At 34.7% G+C, this 24,592-nt stretch overlaps 1 protein-coding gene across 2 annotated transcripts in view; it reads right to left on the bottom strand.

The window, feature by feature from the left end:
- Positions 1-872: 872 nt before the first annotated feature.
- Positions 873-24,592, bottom strand: part of LOC148939671 (tRNA-specific adenosine-34 deaminase regulatory subunit adat3-like) — a 33,952-nt gene continuing 10,232 nt past the window's right edge. The window contains exons 2-4 of one of the 2 annotated variants that reach the window (XM_089106789.1): positions 9,026-9,065; positions 4,050-4,165; positions 873-1,943 (exon numbers count right to left, since the gene is read on the bottom strand). In XM_089106789.1, the coding sequence (XP_088962915.1) occupies positions 873-1,943; positions 4,050-4,165; positions 9,026-9,065 (1,227 nt within the window). The remainder of the gene's footprint in view (positions 1,944-4,049; positions 4,166-9,025; positions 9,066-24,592) is intronic. The other variant, XM_089106788.1, reaches the window with a different exon arrangement.

Below are 24,592 nucleotides of genomic sequence, written 5' to 3' on the forward strand. Positions count from 1 at the left end.
TTTCCAATCGAATGAGTCTTTGAAGTTTTTACGACAACACCTTCTATAAAAACCTTATATGCCCCCAGGGCATAACTTAAAACCCTTGTCCTGAGGGTTGTGGGGGGGAGTGACCTCCTCAAAAACATATTTTCTATGTGGAAATCAACTACTCTGAATAAAATGGCTATCTTAAAATTTTGATTGGATGTGTTTCGGGAAATGGTGGGCGTAGAAGGAGTGTTAGTTGCCTTCCAATCACTTTCGACTATTAAAAAGGGCCCAAGCCACTCCAATTTCCAATTGAATGAGCCCTTTTCGAAGTTTCTATGACAAATTCTTCGGTACGAAGGGCCATGGTCTAAAGGAAAAAAAAAAAAAAAATACATTGTGCCAACATCATTCTTATATGCCCCCAGGGCATAATTTAAAACCCTTGCCCTGAGGGTTGTGGGGGAGTAACCTCCTCAAAAACATATTTTCTATCTGGAAATCAACTACGCTGAATAAAATGGCTATCTCCAAATTTTGACTGGATGTGTTTGGGGGAATGATGGGCGTGGAGGGGGAATGGTTGCCCTCCAACAACTTTCGACTATTAAAAAGGGCACTAGCCACTCCAATTTCCAATCCAATGAACCCTTTTCGAAGTTTCTACGACAACTCCTTCAATACGAAGTGCCCTGGTTTAACACCACGAAAAAAAAAATAATACATTGTGCCCACATCGTTCTTTACTTAGGCAGCGGTATTGCGCTGCCTATGATAATAGCCTTGAGTACACTTCTTGATAATTCTGGGAATTATTATCATTAAATAAAATTCATAACTTGGACATGTCTTTTACATATAAATGGCAGTATATATAGCTACAAAAAAAAAACGTTATGATGTTAATCGGATTGTATTTTTCCAAAGAATACACCAAACCTATGATTAATACCATTTAATGTGTGAAGCATCACTTTTGTCACCAACGCTCCATTTTCTGACGTATTTTCAAAAAATAATCGTTTGACTCTAGAATGCAGAAGTCCCATGGCACACATAACACATGGTTCGTGGGTCATAAAAACATCATACCCGGTACACAAATAGGGAGCAGCAGTATCCAAAGTACTGTCATCTTTTTTCCTCTTTTTATGTGGTACTTCCATTGTTAACACATCTGCAATTCCTTGTGGGACTTCCTCAACTAGCAATGCGTCAATTTCATTAGCCCGTTCATTTATCCAAGCACCTCCCCCTTGAGTAGCAGCAACAGAGTCAATAACGACCATAGCACAATGTTTACTGGGATGAAGATGGCGTTGGTCACAAGAAAAGCATAGAATTTCCTTATTTTCATGATTATATACAACAGCACCTTTTGCAGACACAGCAAAACTTTTCTTAGTTTTTAGAAAATCTATAACGTATGTAATTCGGTTGATATTAAAGCTTTTCTCTTTTTTCCACCAAGAAAGTCCAGTGGTTCCAGCTAAATTAGCAAGCTCTTGCAGTTTTGCAAGTATTTCTAGTTCAGAAAAACTGAAAATATTTTTGTTTAATAAGCTTTCTATAATTGGATCTTCATGAAAAGCAGAAGGCCAAAATAGCTTACTTTCTTCAAACTGTTTTCGCGTCACAGGCAGCTTTCTTGGTACTCTAATAACATTCCAGTCAGTCGGGTCAACAAGCATCGAAACATCAATTTTTTGATTTTTTAAATGCAACACAAGGTCATCAACACTTTGGAAACTATCACTACCACTTAATAGACACTCCATAGCGCCATCTACAACTCGAACTTTCTTCAAGTAACCAAAAGATGGCATTAAATTCAACCCTGCTAACTCTTTGATTAATTTTGAAGTCATTTTCTTATTTTTAATTACTGCACTGTAAGCTTCAACTGTTTCTATCTGAGACGAATATTTTAATGATAGTACTGCATCTGGGTGAGTAAGCGTTTTTGATCTTTCCTAAAATCACGAATTTAGTTTTGAGCTCTCAAGCGTAAATGTAATATATACTTCTGACATAATGGAAATATATATATATATATATATATATATATGTGTATGTATGTATAAATTTATTGCCCATCATAAATGTAAAATACAACACTGATGGAGTATAAAGAAAAAAAATGGAAAAAAAATAAAAATAAATTCTGACAAATACAAACAGAACCAAAACAGAGAAGAACAGACAAGAAAAAAAAATTACAAATAGGGGCAATTATATGTAAGAACAAACCTATTATCAAAGACAGAAATTTTCAGAGGTGCTTTCATCAATAATCTGCCTCCGATATCTCTCATTTCTTTTCTGTACCGCGGACAGTGGACTTGCAACTCCATACCGCAAGGATAGTGAGCTGTTACTAGTCCAGAGAGGCAGCCTTAGCAAATATTTCGCATACTTGTAGAAACCCTTCCGTATATCCCTAATATCTGAAGCAGTAAGAAGAGACCAAAATGGTGCAAGGGCAAGTAGATACGGAACAGCAAATGCATTTTAAACGCTAGCTAAGATACGGCGGTTAAATTTAAACTTTAACGCAACTAGTAAATCATACACACTCCTAGATTTTCTGGCAACAAAATCTTTCAAAAGTTGACTCGTGGTGCGAAGATTTGACCCAATCGGTACATTAAGATAAATCTGTGTACCTTGTGTTTTAATAACATGTTCACCTAACTGAACATTTGTCGGGCAATCTAAACGGTGATTGAAATATATATATATATATATATATATATATATATATATATATATATATATATATATATATATATATATATATATATATAATATATCTAATTTTTATACCACTTATAAGACACTATATAAGATAAAATAAGATTTATTACTGAAAAACGGCTAACACAAGCCCTAATGGGCCGAATTCGCACTTTAGCGTCAACAAAACAAAGAAAACTCGGAAACAAATAACAACAAAAAGTTTTCGATCTTTCCTAAAATAACGAATTTAGTTTTGAGCTCTCATATATATATATATATATATATATATATATATATATATATATATATATATAATCTTACTTGCTGTAAATTACCTTGTTTGATTGTGTCTTTTTCATATTTCTATTTTTATTCTTTTTTTTGTTGTTGTATAGACATTAAAGCAATATGTATACTCAATTATATGAAAAATTCACTAAAATGCGTACACTATAAATTATAGGTACATAAAATACGTACACTAAACCAGGAAAATTAGAAATAATTGTTTTCTAATTGTCCATTCAAATCACAGCAAAAACAAAGCTTCTAGCTTCAGTTGTCCCCCACCAAAAAAATTTCTGTCAGCCCTCGATGTGAAACTAGCAAATGTGTTATTTTACCAGTGTTACTTGACAGCACGACATATGCGTTGCGCAAAAAGTTTCGTTCCAACGTTCGTCAAGGTTTTTAACGCTAAACGTCCTCGCAAGTAATTGTACGTCTCTTCAATAATTGTATATAAATGCCATTAAACTACTAAAGAAGAAAAGAGTAGCGCCCATGACCCCATCTGAATTTCTGTCCTACGGCCTCGTTTGAAAACATAATAGTGTATTACTACTTATACACACACACACACACACATATATATATATATATATATATATATATATATATATATATATATATATATATATATATATATATATATATCACATTTATTTATATCAGTCTTAAAGAAAATTTATATATTTTCCTTTCAATTTATCTATAAATAGAACGGTAGTGTGGCTTGCGCCGTTAACTAGACAGTGTTTTGTTATTTATAAAATTAGTATTTGTATTTTTCTATTATTACCTGTTCCTCACAAGTACACAGAGGGAGGGAGGAAGATAACCCTCTCTCCCCCTTAAAAAAGAGGGAGAGAGACTTAAAAGAGTTTTTCCTTGAGAAGGGGTCAAAAATACAGGCCAGTTTTGTATTTAAAGAAGTAGGTTGTAAAGATTTTTGGGGAAAAAGACCTCCCCCCCCCCTCCAATGTGTGCGTACTGAGAAGGAATATTTACACTTTTTACCATAACTAAAATCACTCTTAGGATTCACAATAAGAAGTCACCTGTTCTGACTGCTCTTGAAAACCATCATCCCTTCCATTAACAGGCACTCCCTTTGGGTCTGGTTGAAAAAAGCTTGGTGTGGGTTGAGATTGCGCTAAAGTTGGCATTGTAAACGCTGAAAAAGTAAATAAAAGGTAAATATTATTGGATTAGAAATGGGCACTCACAGGGAGAGGTACGGGGTCATTAACCCCCCTGCCCACTACAAGACCAAAGATTATAAAAATGCAAATGTAGCAAAATTTGGAACAAATGTGATACTCCAGACGAAAAAAAACTTGGCGATGTTACGAATGGCCAGTATTGGAAATTTCCCTGAGATAGAATCGCCTGATATCAAGAGCTATTTTGCAAGGAAAGAAGTCTGTCACCAAATGCCACTCTTTATCTACTTAAAATGTATGTACTAATTCCAGCTATTGATCAACTCAATTCTCTAATTTGTTGATTTACAACACTATATTTAGTCTTGAATAGTTGCTAGATTATTTGTCATTTATAAATGATCATGCATCCATGATCTTTCTTCTGGCAAAAATACAAAATTCCTCGTTTTTCTATATAGGATCTTGGTACTTTTTAATAGTCAAAGTGGTTGGAGTGCAGCCACCCCCCCCCCCCCCGCACACCCATCATTTCCCCAAACACTTCCAGTCAAAATTTCGAGATAGTCATTTTGTTAGACGTAGTTTAGAAGTCCAGAAATTATGTCTTTGAGGATGAGACCCCCCCCACAGTCCTCAGGGCAAGGGTTTTAAGTTACGTCCCGAGGGCAAATAATATTTTTATGGAAACGGTGGTCGTATATACTTCGGAGGCTGCTCATTGGATTGGGAATCAGAAGTTTAAGTGCCTTTTTTAAGAGTCAAATTTATCGGAGGGCAGCTAGGTGGACGTTGAACTAAATCAAAACAAACTATGAGCATGTGAACTTTCGAAAAGATGACAAAGCAATATCTCAAGAACAACTTATATTATTAAGTTAGACCTTTAAGAGTAAGTCGTGGGGAATTTTGAACTAGCCAGAAGGCAATATGTGTATACCTTTAATACTATCACTACAGTTACTGTAACTAATGACGCTAAGAGTATTTAAAGGTGAAACTTTTAAGGAAGCGTTTAGGGGGAGTTCCAATAAAACGAAAAAACTGGATGCATACACGTTTTCAAAAATGCATAAAAGCAATATCTTAGGCAGCACCACTCTATAATAGCTAGAAATATCATTTTAAACATTTAAACATTTAAACTTAAACATCGAAACATTTAATTCGCTTCAAAATTTAAAGTTCTAGTGTCCTTTTTAAGAGTAAAAAGAGATTGGAGGGCAATCAGCCCGTCTCTCAAGCCGATTTATTTCCCAAACACATCCAATCAAAACTTTGAGACAACTATTTTTTTCAGCATAGTAGAATGGTCCAGCAACTATGCATTTAGGGATTGGGCATGTCAACCCCCCAAAATTATAGATTTGACCCATTAGGCTATAAAACTAAATGCCGTTTAAAACTAAATCAAAAGGCATTGCGTTTGCGGTTGCAAATAGGACATTACATAAATTTATAGAGCACGACTGGGGGTATTAAGTTTAAGCTTTCGGGGCTACTACTATTACTATTTTTGCTCTTACAGTTTAAATAAATAAATAGAGTGTAAGTGTATCCAGGTTCTCAAAGAACATAGATAAAATCTTTTGTGAATGATGTTAAGTTTTATTTTCAGTTAACTTAAGAAGGTATAAAATTAAATTAAAAAATACTATTTGTGTCAGGATCAAAAATTGTAGAAAAAGTTTCTCTCAACTTACAAATAGCAAACCAAACTCCGGATTCTTATAGAAAAAAGAACCGAAAAAATATATTTTTTTTTCATGAAAATGACTATGTCAATAAAAAAATTAACAGAAATTAATTAAAAAAAAAACTTTTCCACAAAACAAGTTTTCAAATAAAAGTAAAGAGCTCAATTAAGCCAAAAATAGGCAGAAATGAAGTCAAGTAATCGTCCAAGCGTAATACTACCACAAATAATTATCAATAAATAAATGAAACTCAAAACGAGCAAAAATTAGCATTAGTAAGGCTGATAACCCCCATGCCGTCTCAAGACTTGGCTATTTATTCCAATTTCTGTTCGTTCTGAATTTCACTTATTTGTTGGTAGTTATTTGTGGTAGTTTTACGCCTGGAAGATTATTTGACTTTATTTCTGCCCATTTTTGGCTTAATGGAACTCTTTACTTATCTTTGAAAACTTATTTTGTGGAAAGTTTTTAAATTAAGACAAATGTAAGGCAGCATCATTCAGCCAGGGGGGCTGGAGCCCCCCTGCCCCCATGGGCGCCCATGTAGAGAACAGCTTAGCGTATTGCAATGAAACACTTGGAAATTTCTCTCTTTTCTATATCACCACAGAACGAGTTTTGTTGAATACAAGCATTTTTTTTCAAACTCTCCTTAAAATTAGATTTATAAGCTTTAAATTAATCTCAAATGGAGGAGCAAGAGCATAAAAGAAGATAAGTTTGAGAAGACAAGTACAGTATATGTATAACACAGTTGGAGTTGCTTTAGGTGGATTATGAGACAAGCATATTTACTTTCCTGGTCCAGTATGCAAGATCATCAAAGACACCATAAGAAGTCAAGGAACTATTTTACCCCTACCAGAATACAACCTAGAATAATGCTAAAATATGATTAAAGTCAATACATAGCAAATTAAATACTGTTATCATATCTGGAAACTAGAAATAATAATCAGTGTTTTGTTGGCCTGGCCTTCAAATTCTCAAAAATTTCATAACTTCTCTGTAGGCTTCACACAAGTCACATCAATGAATTTTGTAGCCCCCCCCCCAAATACATTAAAAATATGTTTTGATTTAGAAATGACCTTAATCTCTTTGAGAGCTTCAAGGTCCTCTGGACCTGTAGTGCTCTTAAGTTGGTGACTCCCAGTCAAACCGCCTCTGTCTCTTCTCCTACTCTTTGTCAAATTGGTGTTTGAAAGACTGGGTGGAGGGAGTGCGGACGGTAGCATCCTTCAATTCATTCCAGTGGTTTATGAATCTTCTTGAAAATTCCAGCCCAGGAAGAGGTGCACCTTCAAAAGAGCGAGCTACGAAGTGCGTGAAAAGCCTACGAAGTGCGTGAAAATAAGCTTCATATGGGGACTGCCCCACGCAACTCAAGCTACCTACCCTTTTCTACAGACGCATGCGTAGCAACATGATGCTGAAACATAAAATCGAAAAGGAAAACTCTTCCATCTTCATGGACCTTCACAGCACCAGCCATCATCTCACAAGAGGACACTCAAAGAAGCTATTAGGCCCCAGATCAAGAATCCATCAAATGTACTTTTCAAGAAGAGTCATAAACCACTAGAATGAATTGAAGGATGCTACCGTCCGCACTCCCTCCACCCAGTCTTTCAAACACCAATTTGACAAAGAGTAGGAGAAAAGGCAGGGGCGGTTTGACTGGGAGTCACCAACTTAAGAGCACTACAGGTCCAGAGGACCTTAAAGCTCTCAAAGAGATTAAGGTGATTAAGGTTAAGGTAATATGTACACTTAAAGCATTTACTAAAAACTCAAGAATAGTAGCCTGAATATTCTTCTTTTTTTTTTATCTGACCCTCCATCCTAAAACTTGGACCGTTGTGCACCAATGGACAAGGCAAAATATTTACCCTTTTAAAGATTGAGTTAGGTCATTTTTCTAATCTAACAATAGTTAGGTCAGTTTCAGTATTTTAAATTGCTATGTGACTGAAACACGACAAGGACTCCTGGAAAGTTTATGGAAAATATGTTGAAATATCCCAAATTGCATATAATTTAGTTTCAAAATGAATCTTCTTTTAATTTCAGATCCCCCCACCCCAAACAAAGTAAATTTTAAACACTCTCCCCAAGACGTTTGGCAATGCGAACCCTGCATTATATCTGTATATACTGAAACCAATTTTTCAAAAGAAACTCTAGGAAATGCAGTGTGTAGGCTAAGCTGGGATGCCAAGCCTTAGTCATGGCACACCACTAGCGAAATGTTCCACAGGAGGCTCATCACCACCTTATCTTGCTGGACTTTAAGGTAATTTAAGGTAATTTAAGGTAAAACCTGACTTTTACCCATGGGTTTTAACTACATGTTCTACTGCAACTGTATTGTTTAATACTAGCAACAAAGACCATCAGAAGAAGGCATAAAAAACAATCAAAGGATAGGAGAAAAATTGCACCCCCCCCTCAAGACAAATTCAAAGTTAAATTACCCTCCCCTTCCCAGTGATGTCAGTCCATAGAATTAGGGGGGGTGTATTTTCAATCCTATGGGAGAGCTTTTTTTCTTATGTGTTCAATGAAAATAAAAAATAATTTTCTATGAAAACACCAACAAAAAGGTATTTTTTTAAATCTAGGGGGGAGAGGCCAAAACATATTGGGAGCAATATTAACGCCACTGCCTCTTCTCCCATAGAAAATTCCGAGAGAATTCCAAATCAATCATCTAGTCAATACAAAAAAGGGTACAGTTACCAAATTTATAACTTTAGAAATACTAATTTGCAAAGTTAAAAGACACTTCCCCCACTCCAATAGCTGAACCTTTTATCTATTTGCTGACACAGAAGTGCTCTAAAATCAATTTTTATTCCACAAATGAACCTTCTTTGCACCTTCCAGGATTCTAGAGATGACAAGCCAACTGAAGCTGGCAACAAGCCAACTGAATCCATCACTGAAGCTGGCAGAAACAGGATCACTCCTATTACTAGCAAGACTGACATAAATTAGTTTAAGGTAAATGTAACTTTTACTGAAAATAGAGTATATTGTCAATATTACATTTTTGAGAAAAAAAACAATGGCAACTTTGAACCTCCACCCTCAGGTTGGGATTCAGGTTATTCAATAATCTTTTCATAAAATTAACTCTAGGAAGACAGTGTAATAGACAGTATGTACCTTGAAATTGTAGCTGGTCTGTAGCTTCACGTTCCAGTTCCTGCAAAAGAAAGAAACTACACACTTCTGACTTACTTGAGATTGTTTGAAAATATAATCAAACGAAATCAGGTCTATATTACTCCATTAAAAGTACTTCAGTATGACATCAGAATAAAATAAACTGATGAAGCCAACCCTAATTCTATAGCACTTAAATTAAGACTTAGTTTAAATAACAATATAATATATTATATTTCTAAAATTAGAACCATCCTTGTAATTACTGAATCTGTAATGAATTTCATCAAATCTATCTGATTCTTTTTTTTTGTAATGAGTTTTACCAACAATGCGTTATACTGAGCATTTCAGCAAAATAACAGTTTGGCCTACTCGAAAAAAGATTTTATAATGCAAATGACATTAGATTAGCAATTAGCCTCCCTACCCTCTAAGAACACACAAACTGTGTGTTCTTAGAGGTTTAAGAAGTTTAAGAAATCTACAAGTTTAAGAAATTCGTTGAAAATATTTTTTTTTTTTAACAAATCAATTTTGGTGACCATATTACTTAAAAAATTTGCATATATATAAGTACAAAACTACACAAGCCCCTCTCCCTTTGTTTCACCACTGGATGAGGTGCTAGGTACAGTGGTCATCTAGATTTGTAGGGTTATATACTAAGTCCCTATTATACCCTTTGGTGACACCTCAGCTTCTTTAATCTGCTAGCCCTTTCCCCATTAAAGGTTTATAGGTTCAAGATATATTTTCATTTTTTGACACTCACATTTCTGAAATGAAAATGCAAAAAAGAAGAGCAATTGATATAAGAGAAGAACAGTAAGAATTTTGAGATAATTTGTAGTTGATATCCTTAATGGATAATTTAACTCCAGGTACCTTAGACTACTTAAACTTAAGCTACTCACTACCCAAGACTGCCACTTCTCATCAATAAAGACCTTGTGCATTATGTTTAGTTCTCTTGAGATCAGATACAATAGAAGTTGGGATTCTTACTGATTCTCATATCTTGATATGGGACTATATGCTTTAATTTTAATCTTTATAAAGTTTCAACTTCTCTGAGTGGCCTAGTGGAAAAACATAGTTTGATAATTTGTTTTATGTTTGGAGAAAGTGTTTCTTTTAATTTCATTTTGATGTTTTTTTGCTGTTTCTAGCCTTTGTTAGATCTTGCAATCAATCTTGACCCTTCAGTGTCAAAAGTGTTTACACATATTTTATAACTATTCATGGACCTTTTAAGGCTGTTAGATACTCAACATTGGTGCAGTAAGGCAGATTGTCTTACTACCAGACTAAACCTCTTTTTCAAAACAACAAATAAATGTAAATAGACATTTTGCCTTCTTTAACATAAATAGATCAAGTTCAATAAAAATAAAAAAAAAATCTTACTGCATGTAAGATATCTGATGAGTATGACATAGTTTTGCATAGATGGCTGTATTTTTTGTAGTAAATATTAAAAATTGTATTGCCACTGCAAGTTTTGTAGCTGGTGAAGACCCATAGAAAATGAAACTACCTTTACAGAATTTTATTGCATCAACTGCAAGTTTTCATGCACAATAATAATTAGTTCTCATAAAACTCAACAAGTCAGCCATGCAAATCACTCTAAATTTTACTTTTTATTAGAAGCCTAATTTAGGCCAACACATCTTTCAGGAATGGGCCCAGAGCATAAATTAAGCATTTTTGCTCTCCTTTCCTTAAGGGTAACTAGCCAATCTAGTTACCCTTAAGGAAAGGAGGGCGAAAATTTCCTTGCGTTTCACTAACAATGCCCTTCACAACGTTGGATGCTCCCCCTCCTTAGAAGAATCCTTTGGCGGTGGCTTCAATTACATTTCAAACTTCATATTACCCCTTCAAGCTTCCATAAAAAAAAACAACTAAAAATGAATTAAGACAATCAAATACAACACGTTACTCTCAGGTTACTCCAACCCTTGAACAACTACCCTTTTTCCTAGTCCATATTCACCCCTTGGACCCCAACTCTCACGTTTTGCTTCAACAAAAATCCCCCTCCTTGCCCCAATAAAAGTTACCACTGAAAGATATAGAAATACTTTCATCCCTTAGATAGCAAGCATATTCAATCAGTGAATCTCCTCCCCCCTCCTTATCTCCCTTTTCACCTTATTATTTTTGGTGTTCATTTTGCAATTTTTGACCTTTCAATTTTTTTGTCACATAACTAAATTGTTTTTGTTTAAATTATTTTGTTCCCTTTTTTATTCTATGTGTTTTTCTTTGTTTTTGACTTTTTGCTGATTCAGCATTGACCTCTTAATTTTTGAGTTTTAATTGTTTGACATTTTTACTGTTTGAAGTTGATTCTTTTATAATTTTTTTTCTGTTCTTTGTTTGTTTTTGTGTTTTTATTTGTTTTATTGATACTAAAGTGCGAATTCGGCCCATTTTGAGCTTGTGATAGCCATTTTTCAGTAATAAAATCTTATCTTATCTTAGGCATAGGAAAGTATTTCAAGTTCTTGTCTATACTCTTTCCCTATTTCTAAGGTTCAAGTATGTGCATTTAGATAGGTCCAGGTATTTTTCCAAATTCTTAAAACCTTATAAAACAGGATATTCTACAGGATTTAAATGATCAAAGTCAACAACAATCTCCTCCAAGCTTAAAAGAGCCACCAGGAGATTGGGATTTCAGGAAGGTATGAAGCTGCTGCTAGAAGCAGATGTTCCAGCCCAGGAAGAGAGGTGGACCTTCAAGAGAATCATTGACTTCTTCCAAACTCTGAACATTTTATAAAAGATGTTCTTAAAATGGTAAGAAGAAGGGGAGGGAGCTGTCGCAAGAGCTGCAGGGGTACATGCCAAGTATTTACTCTTAAATTGCAGGGAAAATATAGCAGGACCCTATGATCCGAGTTCTCATTCAGCATCCGCCAGTGAAGGTCACATATATTTTGTAAAGGATTAAAGAGTGACACAATTTTGTAAAGGATTAAATCTTACGCAATTACCTGAATGCACTCAAATATCAGAGATTGGATTTTTTGACTGGATCGGTGACGTCACTGATTAGTTAATGTTATGACTGAGTATTGTAATGTATTGTCTTATGACTGAGTAAGACCTGTTACGCGAGAGCCGCTTATTTGTTTATCCAGTGGCGCTTACAAGTTTATTTTGAATATAAACCATTCTGAACTGTGATTCTGATTTTTGATCGAGTGTTCAAATTATATTTATTCGTATCAATTTGGTACATTTAACCCAAAGAGGAATTGCTGCTGACCTATTGGCCTAAACTTCGAGTTGTTTTTGGAGCTGAGTTCGAGATTGGCGTTAGGAGTCGTTCTTGGAGCTGAGTTAGGGGTTGGCGTTTGCCGTGCCCTTGTAACGGCTAACGCTTAATGCACGTTGGTAGCTCTGTGGATAAATATTTATTGCCTAGTGAGGTAAGCCGTTGCTTGTTTAATTACTTCTAAGATGGGACGTCGGCGTAAAGTCCAGCATGCTGGAGCTGATGGAACTGAAGCGGTTTTAGATGTTTCGGCCACTTCTAGCAAGGAGTCCCAGTCACCATTGTTAAAGTTGTCTGAAGATTTTGTTACGATGCTGGCAATCATGAAAGAAAACGGATCTAAGTTAGACTCTATTGATGGACGTATGAGATATCTAGAACTAAGGGTTATATCAGTGGAAAAAGGGCAGCTTGAGTTTCACGCATCGATTACGGAAGTTCAAGCCCGTGTAGTATCAGTTGAAAGCGAAACTGATAGCCTAAAAAATCAGATAAGCGTTATCACGAGTGAAGCGATGGCACTGAGGAAAAACAATATTGATCTGGCAAGTCGGTTAATGATGTGTGAATACCAGGTATCTAACAGTAACATTATTGTTTGGAATTTGCCTTGTGATAGTAAGGAGGACGCTAGTGAAGCGTTTAAGCAAGTATGTTTGTCTGGGCTTGAAGTAAGTGAGGTTCCCAAGTTTACAGTGCTACAAAACGTGAAAGACCAGAAATTTTTCAAAGTTAATGTTTTTTCGAGGGAAAAGAAAATTTATTTACTAAAAATTAGCAAGAATTTGAAAGGGAAATCTGTGAGGAATCTGAAAGAGATTTATATTAGTGATGATGCCCCTCTTTCTGTCCGGGAGGCACGAAAAAGTCTTTTTGAGAAGAAGTCTATGCTAAAGGATATAGGTATTTCAGCTTGGGTGTCTAAAACCGTTCCACCTTTTCTTTATTTTGATCGTCCTAATGGTTCGCGAGCCAAATTCTGCCCTAGTGATAGCAAAGCGCATCAGCGCAGTCAAGCGAGGGGAAGAGGTTTACGCGGTGGTGAAGGTAGAGAAGGAGTTTAATATAGGTCCCTATTTGAGAATATGGTAGTCTTGTGAACGGATGGTTTGTAATCGTGTGAGTATTGTTTAGTGTCAGTTATGAAATTTAAAATAAGTGGTTGTTGCGTTTATTATTAACTTATTCATTTTTTTTTGTGTTATGATGTATTCATTGTTTTGGTTATTTATGTCCCCTATGTTGGCGATTCTTTTTGTGTTATTATTTTTGGTCCATGTTTTCTTATCTTTTGTTTTCTTTCAGGCATTTTTTGGTCTGGATTTTCTCGGTTCTTGGTCGTTTCACTCATGTTATGGTATGGTCACTATTTTTTCGCATTCCAAAATTCCGGTTTCCATCCCTTCGGATTGATTATTTTGAATGTCAAGTTTAGGTAGGGAACGGCTGGGTTTTCTTGAGCGATTCGATGAAATTATATGATTCGGGGGAAGGGGTACTTCACAGAGATTTTGATGTGGGTGAGTTTCATGAGGTTAATCCTGATTCCCTTTATAAGTTTCTGTGTGATTTGAGTTCTATTAGTTGTCAAAGTGAATTTAATATTTTTCATTTAAATTGTCAAGGGATTGGAAGTTCATACCAGTTTCTGAATGAGTTATGTCTGCAATCAACCCCTCATGTTTTAGCTTTAACGGAGACTTGGTTGAAGAACCATAGTTCTTCTCTGTTAGAGATTGGTAATTATAAGCTGTATATTAAAAATAGAGAGATGCATCAACATGGCAGTTTAGCAATTTACGTGCGTAATGATTTTGAGGTTAAGGTGAGAGATGATATAAGAGTTAATCGAGAAATGGTGTTTGAAAGTATGGCGTTAGAATTGCAGTCTCTTAATTTCAAGTGTTTTATGATTGTCGTTTATAGACCCCCTTCGTATAATATAGATGAGTTTAGCTCACTTTTAGAAGAGCAATTGGATAAGTTACCAATTTCAACTAGACCTTGTTTGATTTGTGGTGATTTTAACTTGGATTTAGGAACTGTGAATAGTAACCTTAGAGCTAGGGAGTTTCTAAGCACTATGCTGGGTTATGGACTACAGCCTTCTATTAATATATGTACAAGAGTGAGCCATGATTCTGCTACGTTCATTGATAACGTTTACTTAAATACTGGATATAGTAGTGCGAGTGTCATTGTAAACGACGTTTCGGATCATTTCGGTCTGTTGGTATCTATTCCTTCTCTTTTGAACCGGCCAAGATCAGAGCGTTCTGAAGTACCGGAAAATTGTTTTCCTGTTATTAATGTACCGAAGTTAAAAATGAGCTTGGAGGAAAAAATTGTGATTTTTTATATAGTAATGATATGGATGTGAATGATAAATTTACACTTTGGTATTCGATGATTAAGGATACGGTAATTGCTTGTAGTCAAGTTAGGAAGAAACGTAAGTATTTTGATTCGCCGAAGAAGCCTTGGGTTACGAAGAGTATTCTAGTTTGTCTAGCTAGGCGACAGCAATTGTATAAAAAGTCCGCATTAAGTAATAGTATTAGCGATGTAAATATTTATAAAGCGTATAGCCTAGTAATAAGTTGAATAGTATACTTCGTAAAGCTAAGTTAGATTACCTGAGTGATAGTTTTAAAAATGCGGAGGGTAACCCGAGAAAGACTTGGAATGTTATAAATTCTGTTATTAAACCGAATAAGCCTGAAATTGTTTGTAGTCTTGTTGATGGTGAAAATATTCGCCAAACTACTGAACGTATGTGTGAGCACTTTTCTAGTATAGGGGGCCGGTTAGCGTCGTCTGTTGAGCAGCATGCAAGTGATGGTGATTTTACTCAGTTTTTGCCTGAAAGTACCGACGTTTCTATGTACTTGCGTCCGGTTACTGAAAAAGAATTGTGTGATGTGGTAAAAGGTATGCGAAACAGTGCATCCGGGTCAGACTTTATTTCAACACAGGTTTGCAAGTAAATTTTTCTTGTGATATTGCAACAAATTTTGTATCTGATTAATGCTAGTTTTAAATGTGGTATATATCCGGAGTGTCTTAAAAATGCCAGAGTAATACCTTTATTTAAAGGGGGTGATAAGAAAAATGTGAATCATTATCGACCGATATCCCTCCTTTCTGTTATATCTAGGCTAGTAGAAAAACTTATTAATTCTAGAGTATCTGAGTTCTTGGAGAATATTTCCTTTTCCCATTCTAATCAGTTCGGTTTTCGTAAGGGGATGTCTACTGAACAGGCAGTTTTATTTTTGACGACGTTTGTGCATGATGCTTTGGACCAAAGTTTTAAGGTGGCGTCTATTTTTTAGATATTGTTAAAGCGTTCGATTCAGTTGACCATGAAATTTTAATTATGAAGCTAGAAAATTGTGGAATTAGAGGTAATGCGTTGAAGTTATTTGGAACTTTTTTGAGGGGTAGGACCCAGTGCGTTGAAATTTCTAATGTGAGGTCTGGTGAAAGAATGGTTGATTATGGTGTTCCACGGGGTTCTGTTTTAGGTCCGCTTTTATTCTTGGTTTATATTAACGACTTACGATTTTCTGTTTTGGATTTGTTAGATAATGCACATTCTAATTGTAGGGTGATTATTCCAAGTTTTGCAGATGATACCCATTTTACTGCCGCAGCAAAGACTGAATCTGATTTAATAGAAATAATTAGAAGAGGTATGTTAGGTATAGATAAGTGGATGAGAGTGAATAAGCTTTTGTTAAACCATAGTAAATCAGGTTTTATTATGTATGGTAGATCATCAGATTTTTACCCTTGGGTTGTTGATTTGCAAATGGAGAATTATGTAATTAAGCGTACAAATACTATACGATACCTTGGTGTTATTGTGGATGAATGCCTTAGTTTTAAAAATAATGTTTCTTTTATTAGTAGTAAGATTGCAAGAAATGTTGGAATGATGAGAAAGTTGAAAAATATTTTCCATGATTCTGTTTTGAGATTGATTTATTTTTCGTTAGTTCACCCGTATTTAGTATATTGCGTGAGTATATGGTCTAGCACATTTTCAGTGCATTTGCAGCAGTTACGTGTGATACAAAATATGGCACTGCGAGTGTTGTCCGGAGATAATCGCAGAACGTCGGTTAGATCCCAAAATGTACAGTTAAATATTATCCCTGTGTCAGGTCTTGGAAAATTTTACCATGGGTTATTTATGTTTAAATATTTTTCTAATTTGGTTCCCAAGTGTTTTTCAAATTTTTTAAATTTATTTATTTCTGGTCATGATGTACACAATTATCCTACTCGTCATGCTAGAGATATACGGACACCTCAAGTTACTAGTACTAGATCGCTATTTTCAATACGTCATGTGGGGCCAGTTGTCTGGAATAATTTGCCTGTTTCTTTAAAAAGGTCAGCGAATCTATGTGAATTCCGTCGGGCCCTTAAAGCCCTTTGTCTCCATAGGTATGAATTTGTTTAAAGGGTGGTATAGTTGAGTCACTCTCAGGTTTGCCCGGAACCCGTTTTTCCTATATTTTTTTTTTTTTTTTTTTTTGTTTATTTATTATTTATGGGATGGCGGCGGGAAGTTTTGGAGTATGTGAAGTATTGATTTTTGGTTATTGCGACCAGGAGCCGAGTGAGTGTAAGATTTTCATTTTTTCTTCTTTTTTTTCTTTTTCTTTCTTTCTTTTTTTTCTCTTCTTTCTCTTTATTATGTTATTATAAGTGTTAATTTTAAGAGGCTAAATACTTCCGAACAAGCGTTAGCTTATGGAAGGTCATTTGTTTTTTTTGTGTTGTGTTGTTTTTGGAATAAACCCTTATCTTATCTTAATCCCTTTTCAAGTGCTTTTTGCCAAAGAAGAAGAAGTGAAGCTCACAATACTTTCCCTAGGCTTGATGTGTGCTTTGGTTTTATTTCTTAAAGTTACACTTTTAACCTATAACACAAACTTTGTCTAAGTTTAACAAATGTTAATGCCCTTGGGAGGAGGGAGGGGGGGGGGCTGGAGAGAAATACTTCAAAAGACTTACTTATGGCAGGATTTATTAAAACAATGCAGCTTATCCTCTCTTCTGGAATAAACACTATTTTGAGAAAATTCTAATTTCATTACATTCAGAAAATTTCTAATTATTTGATTTTCAGAGTTGCTTCTATGTTAACCACTTCCTAAACTCTCCTTGTAATGCCTGGATAAAGCCCTAAGCTATATTCAAGTGTGATCAGATTTTGCTGGTTCTACATCATTTAAAAAACAAAAAATTCACATCAACAGTTGATTAAAAACGCTAATTCTAAAAAAGTGAAGTTTTTGGCTATTGATACAGAGGCTACTGTGCTGGTTTGTAGTTAAACTAGAATTATTTCCAAAAATTCAATAAATATAATTTTCTGAATATAATAAAGTAAGAGATTAGTTGTTTATAACTTCATAACTATATATAACTATATATTATAGTTTTATAACTATAGAAATTTAGTTTAGAACAGGGGATTAAAAAAACTGCAGTTTAAACACTTTAATAATCATTAATACCACTAAACTCCCTATTCAATAGTCTCTGGAAGTATAATAGTTGCTATGGATTTACATTCCAACCCCCCTCCCCCTGTGCCAATGCCTTGGCACAACCCTAGGTTTTATACAGAGTCAGCTGATTTTGTTTTGTTTTGATAATCTTGGTGCAAGATTCTTGTCTGAACTAAAGCACTATAATAACAAAAAAGTAATATTATTGGATTCCCTATTGATGGCTTTTTCTGAACAAAAGACTGAGTAGTGATAATTGAAACCCTCCTAATGTATGGATATGTTTGATGTATGTTTGGCTATGTTTGATCTATGTATGGTGGCTATATGTTTGGCCCTAGGCTATGTTTGAATTATTATTATTAATTATTTGAATTAGAAGATTGAATTATTTCTTTTTAGGGTTTCGTTGATAATAAAAACAAGAAAATAAGCAAACTTTTTGTATATGGCCAAGGACTATAGCCAGACATTGAGGGGTGGGGGTAAAACTAGCATGTGCTTGTCACAACAGCATCTATTAGCCTATATTTGGAAACAATCGGTGAACAGGGAATCAAGTAATATTTCTCTTCTGTTATTACAGTCTTTTCCTCTAAAAAAAGGGTGACACTCTTGTGAATGGCATCTTCTGTATATATTATATATATACTGTATACTCTGTACATAAATACTGTATACATAACATTTATAACAAATGAGTAGTGCCATTTAATACTATTTCAAAATATTGTATCCTAGTCCCTTGCCAGATATTTCCCAAGGCTATATACAGTAATTTGATGTTTATGTTGGTTTGCATCATTGTTTGTACTTAATGCTCATCAGCCGTTGGTTCATAATGAGAAATAAAAAAACAAAAAAAACACAAAAAACAAATATAGTCAAAAAGTTTTGTAGCCAAGGATTATATTTGGCCAAATTAGGGGGAAAGGAGGGTGAGATGTATTGTCACAGCAGTGACCAATATATTTGAAAACAATGAATAGGAATCAAACAGTACTTCTTTTTGTTATAATAATGTTTAGTTTAGAAGAGGCTATGCATAAGAATATTGGGTACTTCTATGTTAAACGCACTGGAGACGCGACAGAAAACCCGTTTTGTATGGGTTAATTCAAGACACTACTATACAGTAATGAATACTTAGCGTGGTTTTAACATGCGTTGACGATATTTAAACTGCTGTTTTTTGGAATTTAGAGGGAGAAAAAGGTACCTAGGTTTGGTTAGGTTATGTATTTAATATATGGAATGCTTTACCCCCCCCCCCCTAAAGTGCAAATATATAGCCCAAATTTGTTTCTAAACTATTATATATTCATCCTATTTTATTTTATTTCATTAGCATTAACCAAACAAGCACTATATAAAAGAGTGCGTTTAACATAGAAGTACTGAATATTGTCTAGAAAACGAATCCTCTACCAAGACTACTGAATCTTGTAACAATATTACTAAAACCAAACAAAGTCAATAGACTAGACATGTCAGTCCAATTTTTGGGTAAAATACCAGTTGAGGGGTTTCTTGCTACCTTGGAAAGTAGCTGAGTTAGATGAATAAAACTTTAAGGAATAAATCCAGGGCCTAAAATCAGGATTGAGCAAGGGTACAATATTCAAAACATATTACTTGACCTTTTTTTTACTTGACTATTTGAACAGAAGATTCTATTTTTTTAAGGTATACTTTTACACAGCAACAATTTTTGAAGTCCATTAATAGTAAATTTGGCAATATTTCTATTACTGAGCTGTGAATTAGGTGAAAACACTACTTGATGCCATTTTTTATGCTCTTCCTGAATATGAAAATCATTTTACTTAGTAATTAAATTTCAAGCCCTTTATGGACAACAAAATTCATACCTTTTTATCTTAATTTTGGCTACAAAATGGGTAAAAATATTTGTTTAACCCTCTGACCACATATTTATTTTTCCAATTCGGTTTAAAAAACGTTGTTTTTTGTAAATGGTTAAGTAAATTTTTTTAAACAGCAATTTATCAAAATTTATTTAAAGTAAAATTTTGTTTAGTACAGACAGCTTTTTTTTAGTATTAATTAAAAAAACTTCCCGAAAAATAAGTTTTTCAAAGAAAAGTAAAGGCCATTTTAAAATTTAAGCTCAGCAGATACAAATACCTGTTAAAATTCAAACTCAGAACGACCAGAAATTACTATTAAAGAATGAATCAAACCCAAAACGAACAGAAATTAAATAAACAATCATAGCAAAAAACATACAACAAGTAATAAATATAAATTAATAAACAGATCTTGAAGCGAATAATGCTTAGACTGAATATGAAAATCAAGCTTAAAACGAAAAAAAAATATTTTGTTACTGAAGTATAGAAACTTAAAACGAACAGAAATTAAATAAACAATCAATGCAAAGAACATACAATAGATATTAATGTAAATGAAAAAATAAATCTTAAAACGAGTGAAACTTAAATTGAATATGCAAATCAAGCTTGAAACAAACACAAATCACTAAAAACAAGAGTTTGGGTACCACCTCCTTCTCTCACTGTAAAAGTCTAAAACCTACTGCGTTATTGGCGCTTCACTGAAAACCAATTTTATGACAAATATTTTCTTTTATACTTAATATTGAAAATAAACATTAAAATTATAGTAACATTTTGAATTGATGATCTTTCAGTAATTCATATCATTGTGCGTGAAATAGTCCGTTTAATTTACTAGCTCGTTCTGAAGGAGTTCAAGGAAAATATAATTTCAATACAGACAAGAGTGTGGATACTGCCCCCTTCCTAATCTGTATATAAAAACCAAAAGTCTATAATGTCATTGGCGCTTAACTGAAAACAAATTAGCCTATATTACAAATATTTCCTTTTTCAGTTCTTACAGAATTGAAAATAATAATAAAATTACAGTGAAATAACTTGTTGAACTGATGGATCTTTCAACAATTAATATCATTATACATCAAATATGTTGTTTATACTTTCCAAGACTGTTCAAGACGCACATAGTTTTCAGTAAAGCGCCAATGACGCAATAGGTTTTAGACTTCTACAGTGAGAGACGGAGGTGACACCCAAATTCTTGTTTGTAGTGATTTTTGTTCGTTTCAAGATTCATTTGCATATTAAATTTAAGTTTCACTTGTTTTAAGATTTATTTATTCATTTACATTAATATATATTGTATGTTTGTTTGCATTGATTGTTTATTTAATTTCTGTTCGTTTTAAGTGTAATTTATGCTTCAATAGCAAAATATTTTTTTTTTGTTTTCAGCTTGATTTTCATATTCAATCTAAGCATTACTCGCTTTACGATCTATTTATTCATTTTTATTATTACTTGTTATGTTTTTTCCTATGATTGTTTATTTAATTTCTGTTCGTTTTGGGTTTCATTTATTCTTTAATAGTAATTTCTTGGTTGTTCTGAGTTTGAATTTTAACAGGTATTTGTATCTGCTGAGCCTAAGTTTAAAATGGCCTATAATTTTCTTTGAAAAACTTATTTTTCGGAGAGTTTTTTTTAAAATTAATTCTTGTTTGTTTTTGATTGCAAAATGTTTTAAGTTTTGAAAATTCCTTATTTCGAAATCGAACTTAAAAAAAAAAATGTTCATCAAAGTATCAAAACTGGCATCAAAATAACAATACCAAAATGAAAAAATGGGTTTGTGTCAATCCCATAGTTTTTATTATCTGATATTTGAACTATTTTTAACAAAATGGCTATCTCAAAATTTTTATTGATGGGTTGGGGGAAAAGGGCGTCGGGGGGGGGGGGAGGCTAATTGCCCATTGGTCTCTTTTGACTCTTTAAAAGTGAACTAGAACTTTCAATTTTCAATCAAATGAGCCCTCTCTGAAGTTTATACAAGCATACCGTCTATAAGAACCATATATATCCCCGGAGTATAACTTACAACGCCTCTCCCTGGGCCCTGGGGGATTGTGTCGGACCTGGAGTTTTAATATCTGATGTTTGAACTATTTTTGACAAAATGGTCACCTCAGATTTTTATCGGATGGGTTTATCCATTTGATAAACCCAAAGGCGTGGTGGGCAGAAGGGGCTAGTTGCCCTCTGATCTTTTTTACTCTGAGAAAATGAACTAGAACTTTTAATTTCTATTCAAATGAGCCCTCTCAGAAGTTTAGGTGAACATCCCCTTCATAAGAACAATATACAGCCCCAGGACATAGCTTACAATGTCTAACCCCTGGGCCCTGGGGGGTTGTGTCGACACCGGAGTTTTTGTTATCTGACCTTTGAACTATTTTAAAAGAATAGCTATCTCAAAATTTGTATCGGATGGGCTTGGGAAAAAAAGGGGTGGGGAGCTAGGGGCCCTCCAATCTTTTTTGACCCTTAAAAATTGAACTAGAACATTCAATTTCTATTCAAACAGCCCTCTATGAAATTTATACAAGCATCCCTTCCATAAGAAGCCCCCAGGGCATAACTTGCAACACCTGCCCCCAGGTCCTGGGTGGTTTTGTTGACACCAGAGTTTTTTTTTATCTGACCTTTGAATTATTTTTAACAAAATGGATATCTCAAAATTTTTCATCGGATGCATTAGGGGGAAAGGGGCGTAGGGGGGGATAGTTGCCCTCTGATCTCTTTTGACTCTTAAAAATGAACTAGGATTTTCAATTTCCAATCAAATGAGCCCTCTATGAAGTTTGTATAAGCATCCTATTCATAAGAACCATACACGCCTTTAGGGCATAACTTAGAACACCTTCCCCTGGGCTGTGAGTGGGAGTTGTATTGACACCGGGGTTTTTCTTATCAAACTTTTGAACTATTTTTTTTTAACAAAAATGTCTATCTCAAAATTTTCATCAGATGGGTATGGAAAAAGAAGGCATGGGGGGGGGGGGGGTAGTTACCCTCGGATCTCTTTTGACTCTTAAAAAGCGAACTAGAACTTTCAATTTCCAATCAAATGAGCCCTCTCAGAAGTTTATATGAGCATCCCTTTCATAAGAACCATATATGTCCCCAGGGCGTAACTTACAACGCCTGCCCCCTGGCCCTGGGGGGTTGTGTTGACACCTGAGTTTTTGTTATCTGACTTTTGAACAATTTTAAACTTAATGGCTATCTCAAAATTTTTATCGGCTGCATTTGGGAAAAAAGGGGCAGGGGCTAGTTGCCCTCCAATCTCTTTTGAATATTAAAAACTGAACTAGAACTTTCAATTTCCAATCAAATGAGCCCTCTCTGAAGTTTTTATGAGCATCCCTTCCATAAGAACTACAAATTCCCCCAGGGCATAACTTACAATGGCTGCCTTTGGGCCCTGAGGGGTTGTGTCAACCCTAGAATTTTCATTATATAGTCTTTGAACTATTTTTAAAAAATTGCTATCTTAAAGTTCTTATCAGATGGGTTTCAGAAAAACAGGGCATGGCTAGGTGCCCTCCAATCTCTTTTCACTCTTAAAAAGTGACATCAAACTTTCAATTTCCAATCAAATGTGCCCTCTCTGAAGTTTTACAAGCATCCCTTCCATAAGAACTATATATTCCCCCAGGGCATAACTTACAACACCTGCCCCCGGGCCCTGGGGGGGCGTGTTGACACTGGAATTTTTGTTATATGATCTTTGAACTATTTTTAACAAAATAGCCATCTCAAAATTTTTATCAGATGCATTTGGGAAAAAGGGGTTTGAGGGGAGGAGGGGGCTGGTTACCCTCTGATATCTTTTGATGATTAAAAAGTGAACTAGAACTTTCAATTTCCAATCATATGAGCCCCCTTTGATGTTTATACGAGCCTTCCTTCCATAAGAACCATATATGCTCCCAGGGCATAACTTATGACCCTTGCCCTGAAAAATGTGTGTGGAGTGTCCTGCTCAAAGATATAATTTCTAGAAATTTCAACTATGTTGAACAAAATGGCTATATCAAAATTTTGATTGGATGTGTTTGGGGAAATGGTGGGCGTTGAAGGGGTGTTAGTTGCCCTCCAATCACTTTTGACTATTAAAAAGTGAACTACCCATTTAAACTTACAATCGAATGAGCCCTTTCTGAAGTTTCTATGACAACATTGTCTATAAAAACGTTATATGCCCCCAGGGCATAACTTACAATCCTTTCCCTGAGGGGTGTGGGGGGGCTGTTATCCTCAAAGACCTAATTTCCAAAATTTTCAACTACATTGAACAAAATGGCTATCTCAAAATTTTGATTGGATGTGTTTGGGGAAAGGTGGGCGTGAGAGGGGGGTTAATTGCCCTCCTATCACTTTCAACTATTAAAAAGGACAGAAGCCCTTTGAATTTCCAATTGAATGAGCCCTTTTTTAATTTTTTACGACAAAGCTTTCTGTAAAACACCTTATATGCCCTCAGGGCATAACTTACAACCCGTGCCCTAAGGGCTGTGGAGGGAGTGTCCTCCTCAAAAACATAATTTCTGTTTGGAAATCAACTATGTAGAACAAAATGGCTATCTAAAAAATTTTGATTGGATATGTTTGGGGAACTGGTGGGCGAGAAAGGGGTGTTAGTTGCCTTCCAATCACCTTTGACCCTTAAAAAGGGCACTAGAACTCAATTTCTAATCAAATGAGCCCTCTTTGAAGTTTCTACAATGACCCCTTCCTTAAGAAGTGCCTCTGGGAAAAAAATATAATAAAACATTGGAGCTGTATGGCCTTTACTATAGGCAATGCTATAACGTTGCCTCTGAAATGGTAAAGTAAATGTTTGAAAATACAAACTTTA

This window comes from Artemia sp. Qi Xiang Cuo, chromosome 21 (genome assembly GCF_049724085.1).
Source record: "Artemia sp. Qi Xiang Cuo chromosome 21, ASM4972408v1, whole genome shotgun sequence".
NCBI classification, from domain to species: domain Eukaryota; kingdom Metazoa; phylum Arthropoda; class Branchiopoda; order Anostraca; family Artemiidae; genus Artemia; species Artemia sp. Qi Xiang Cuo.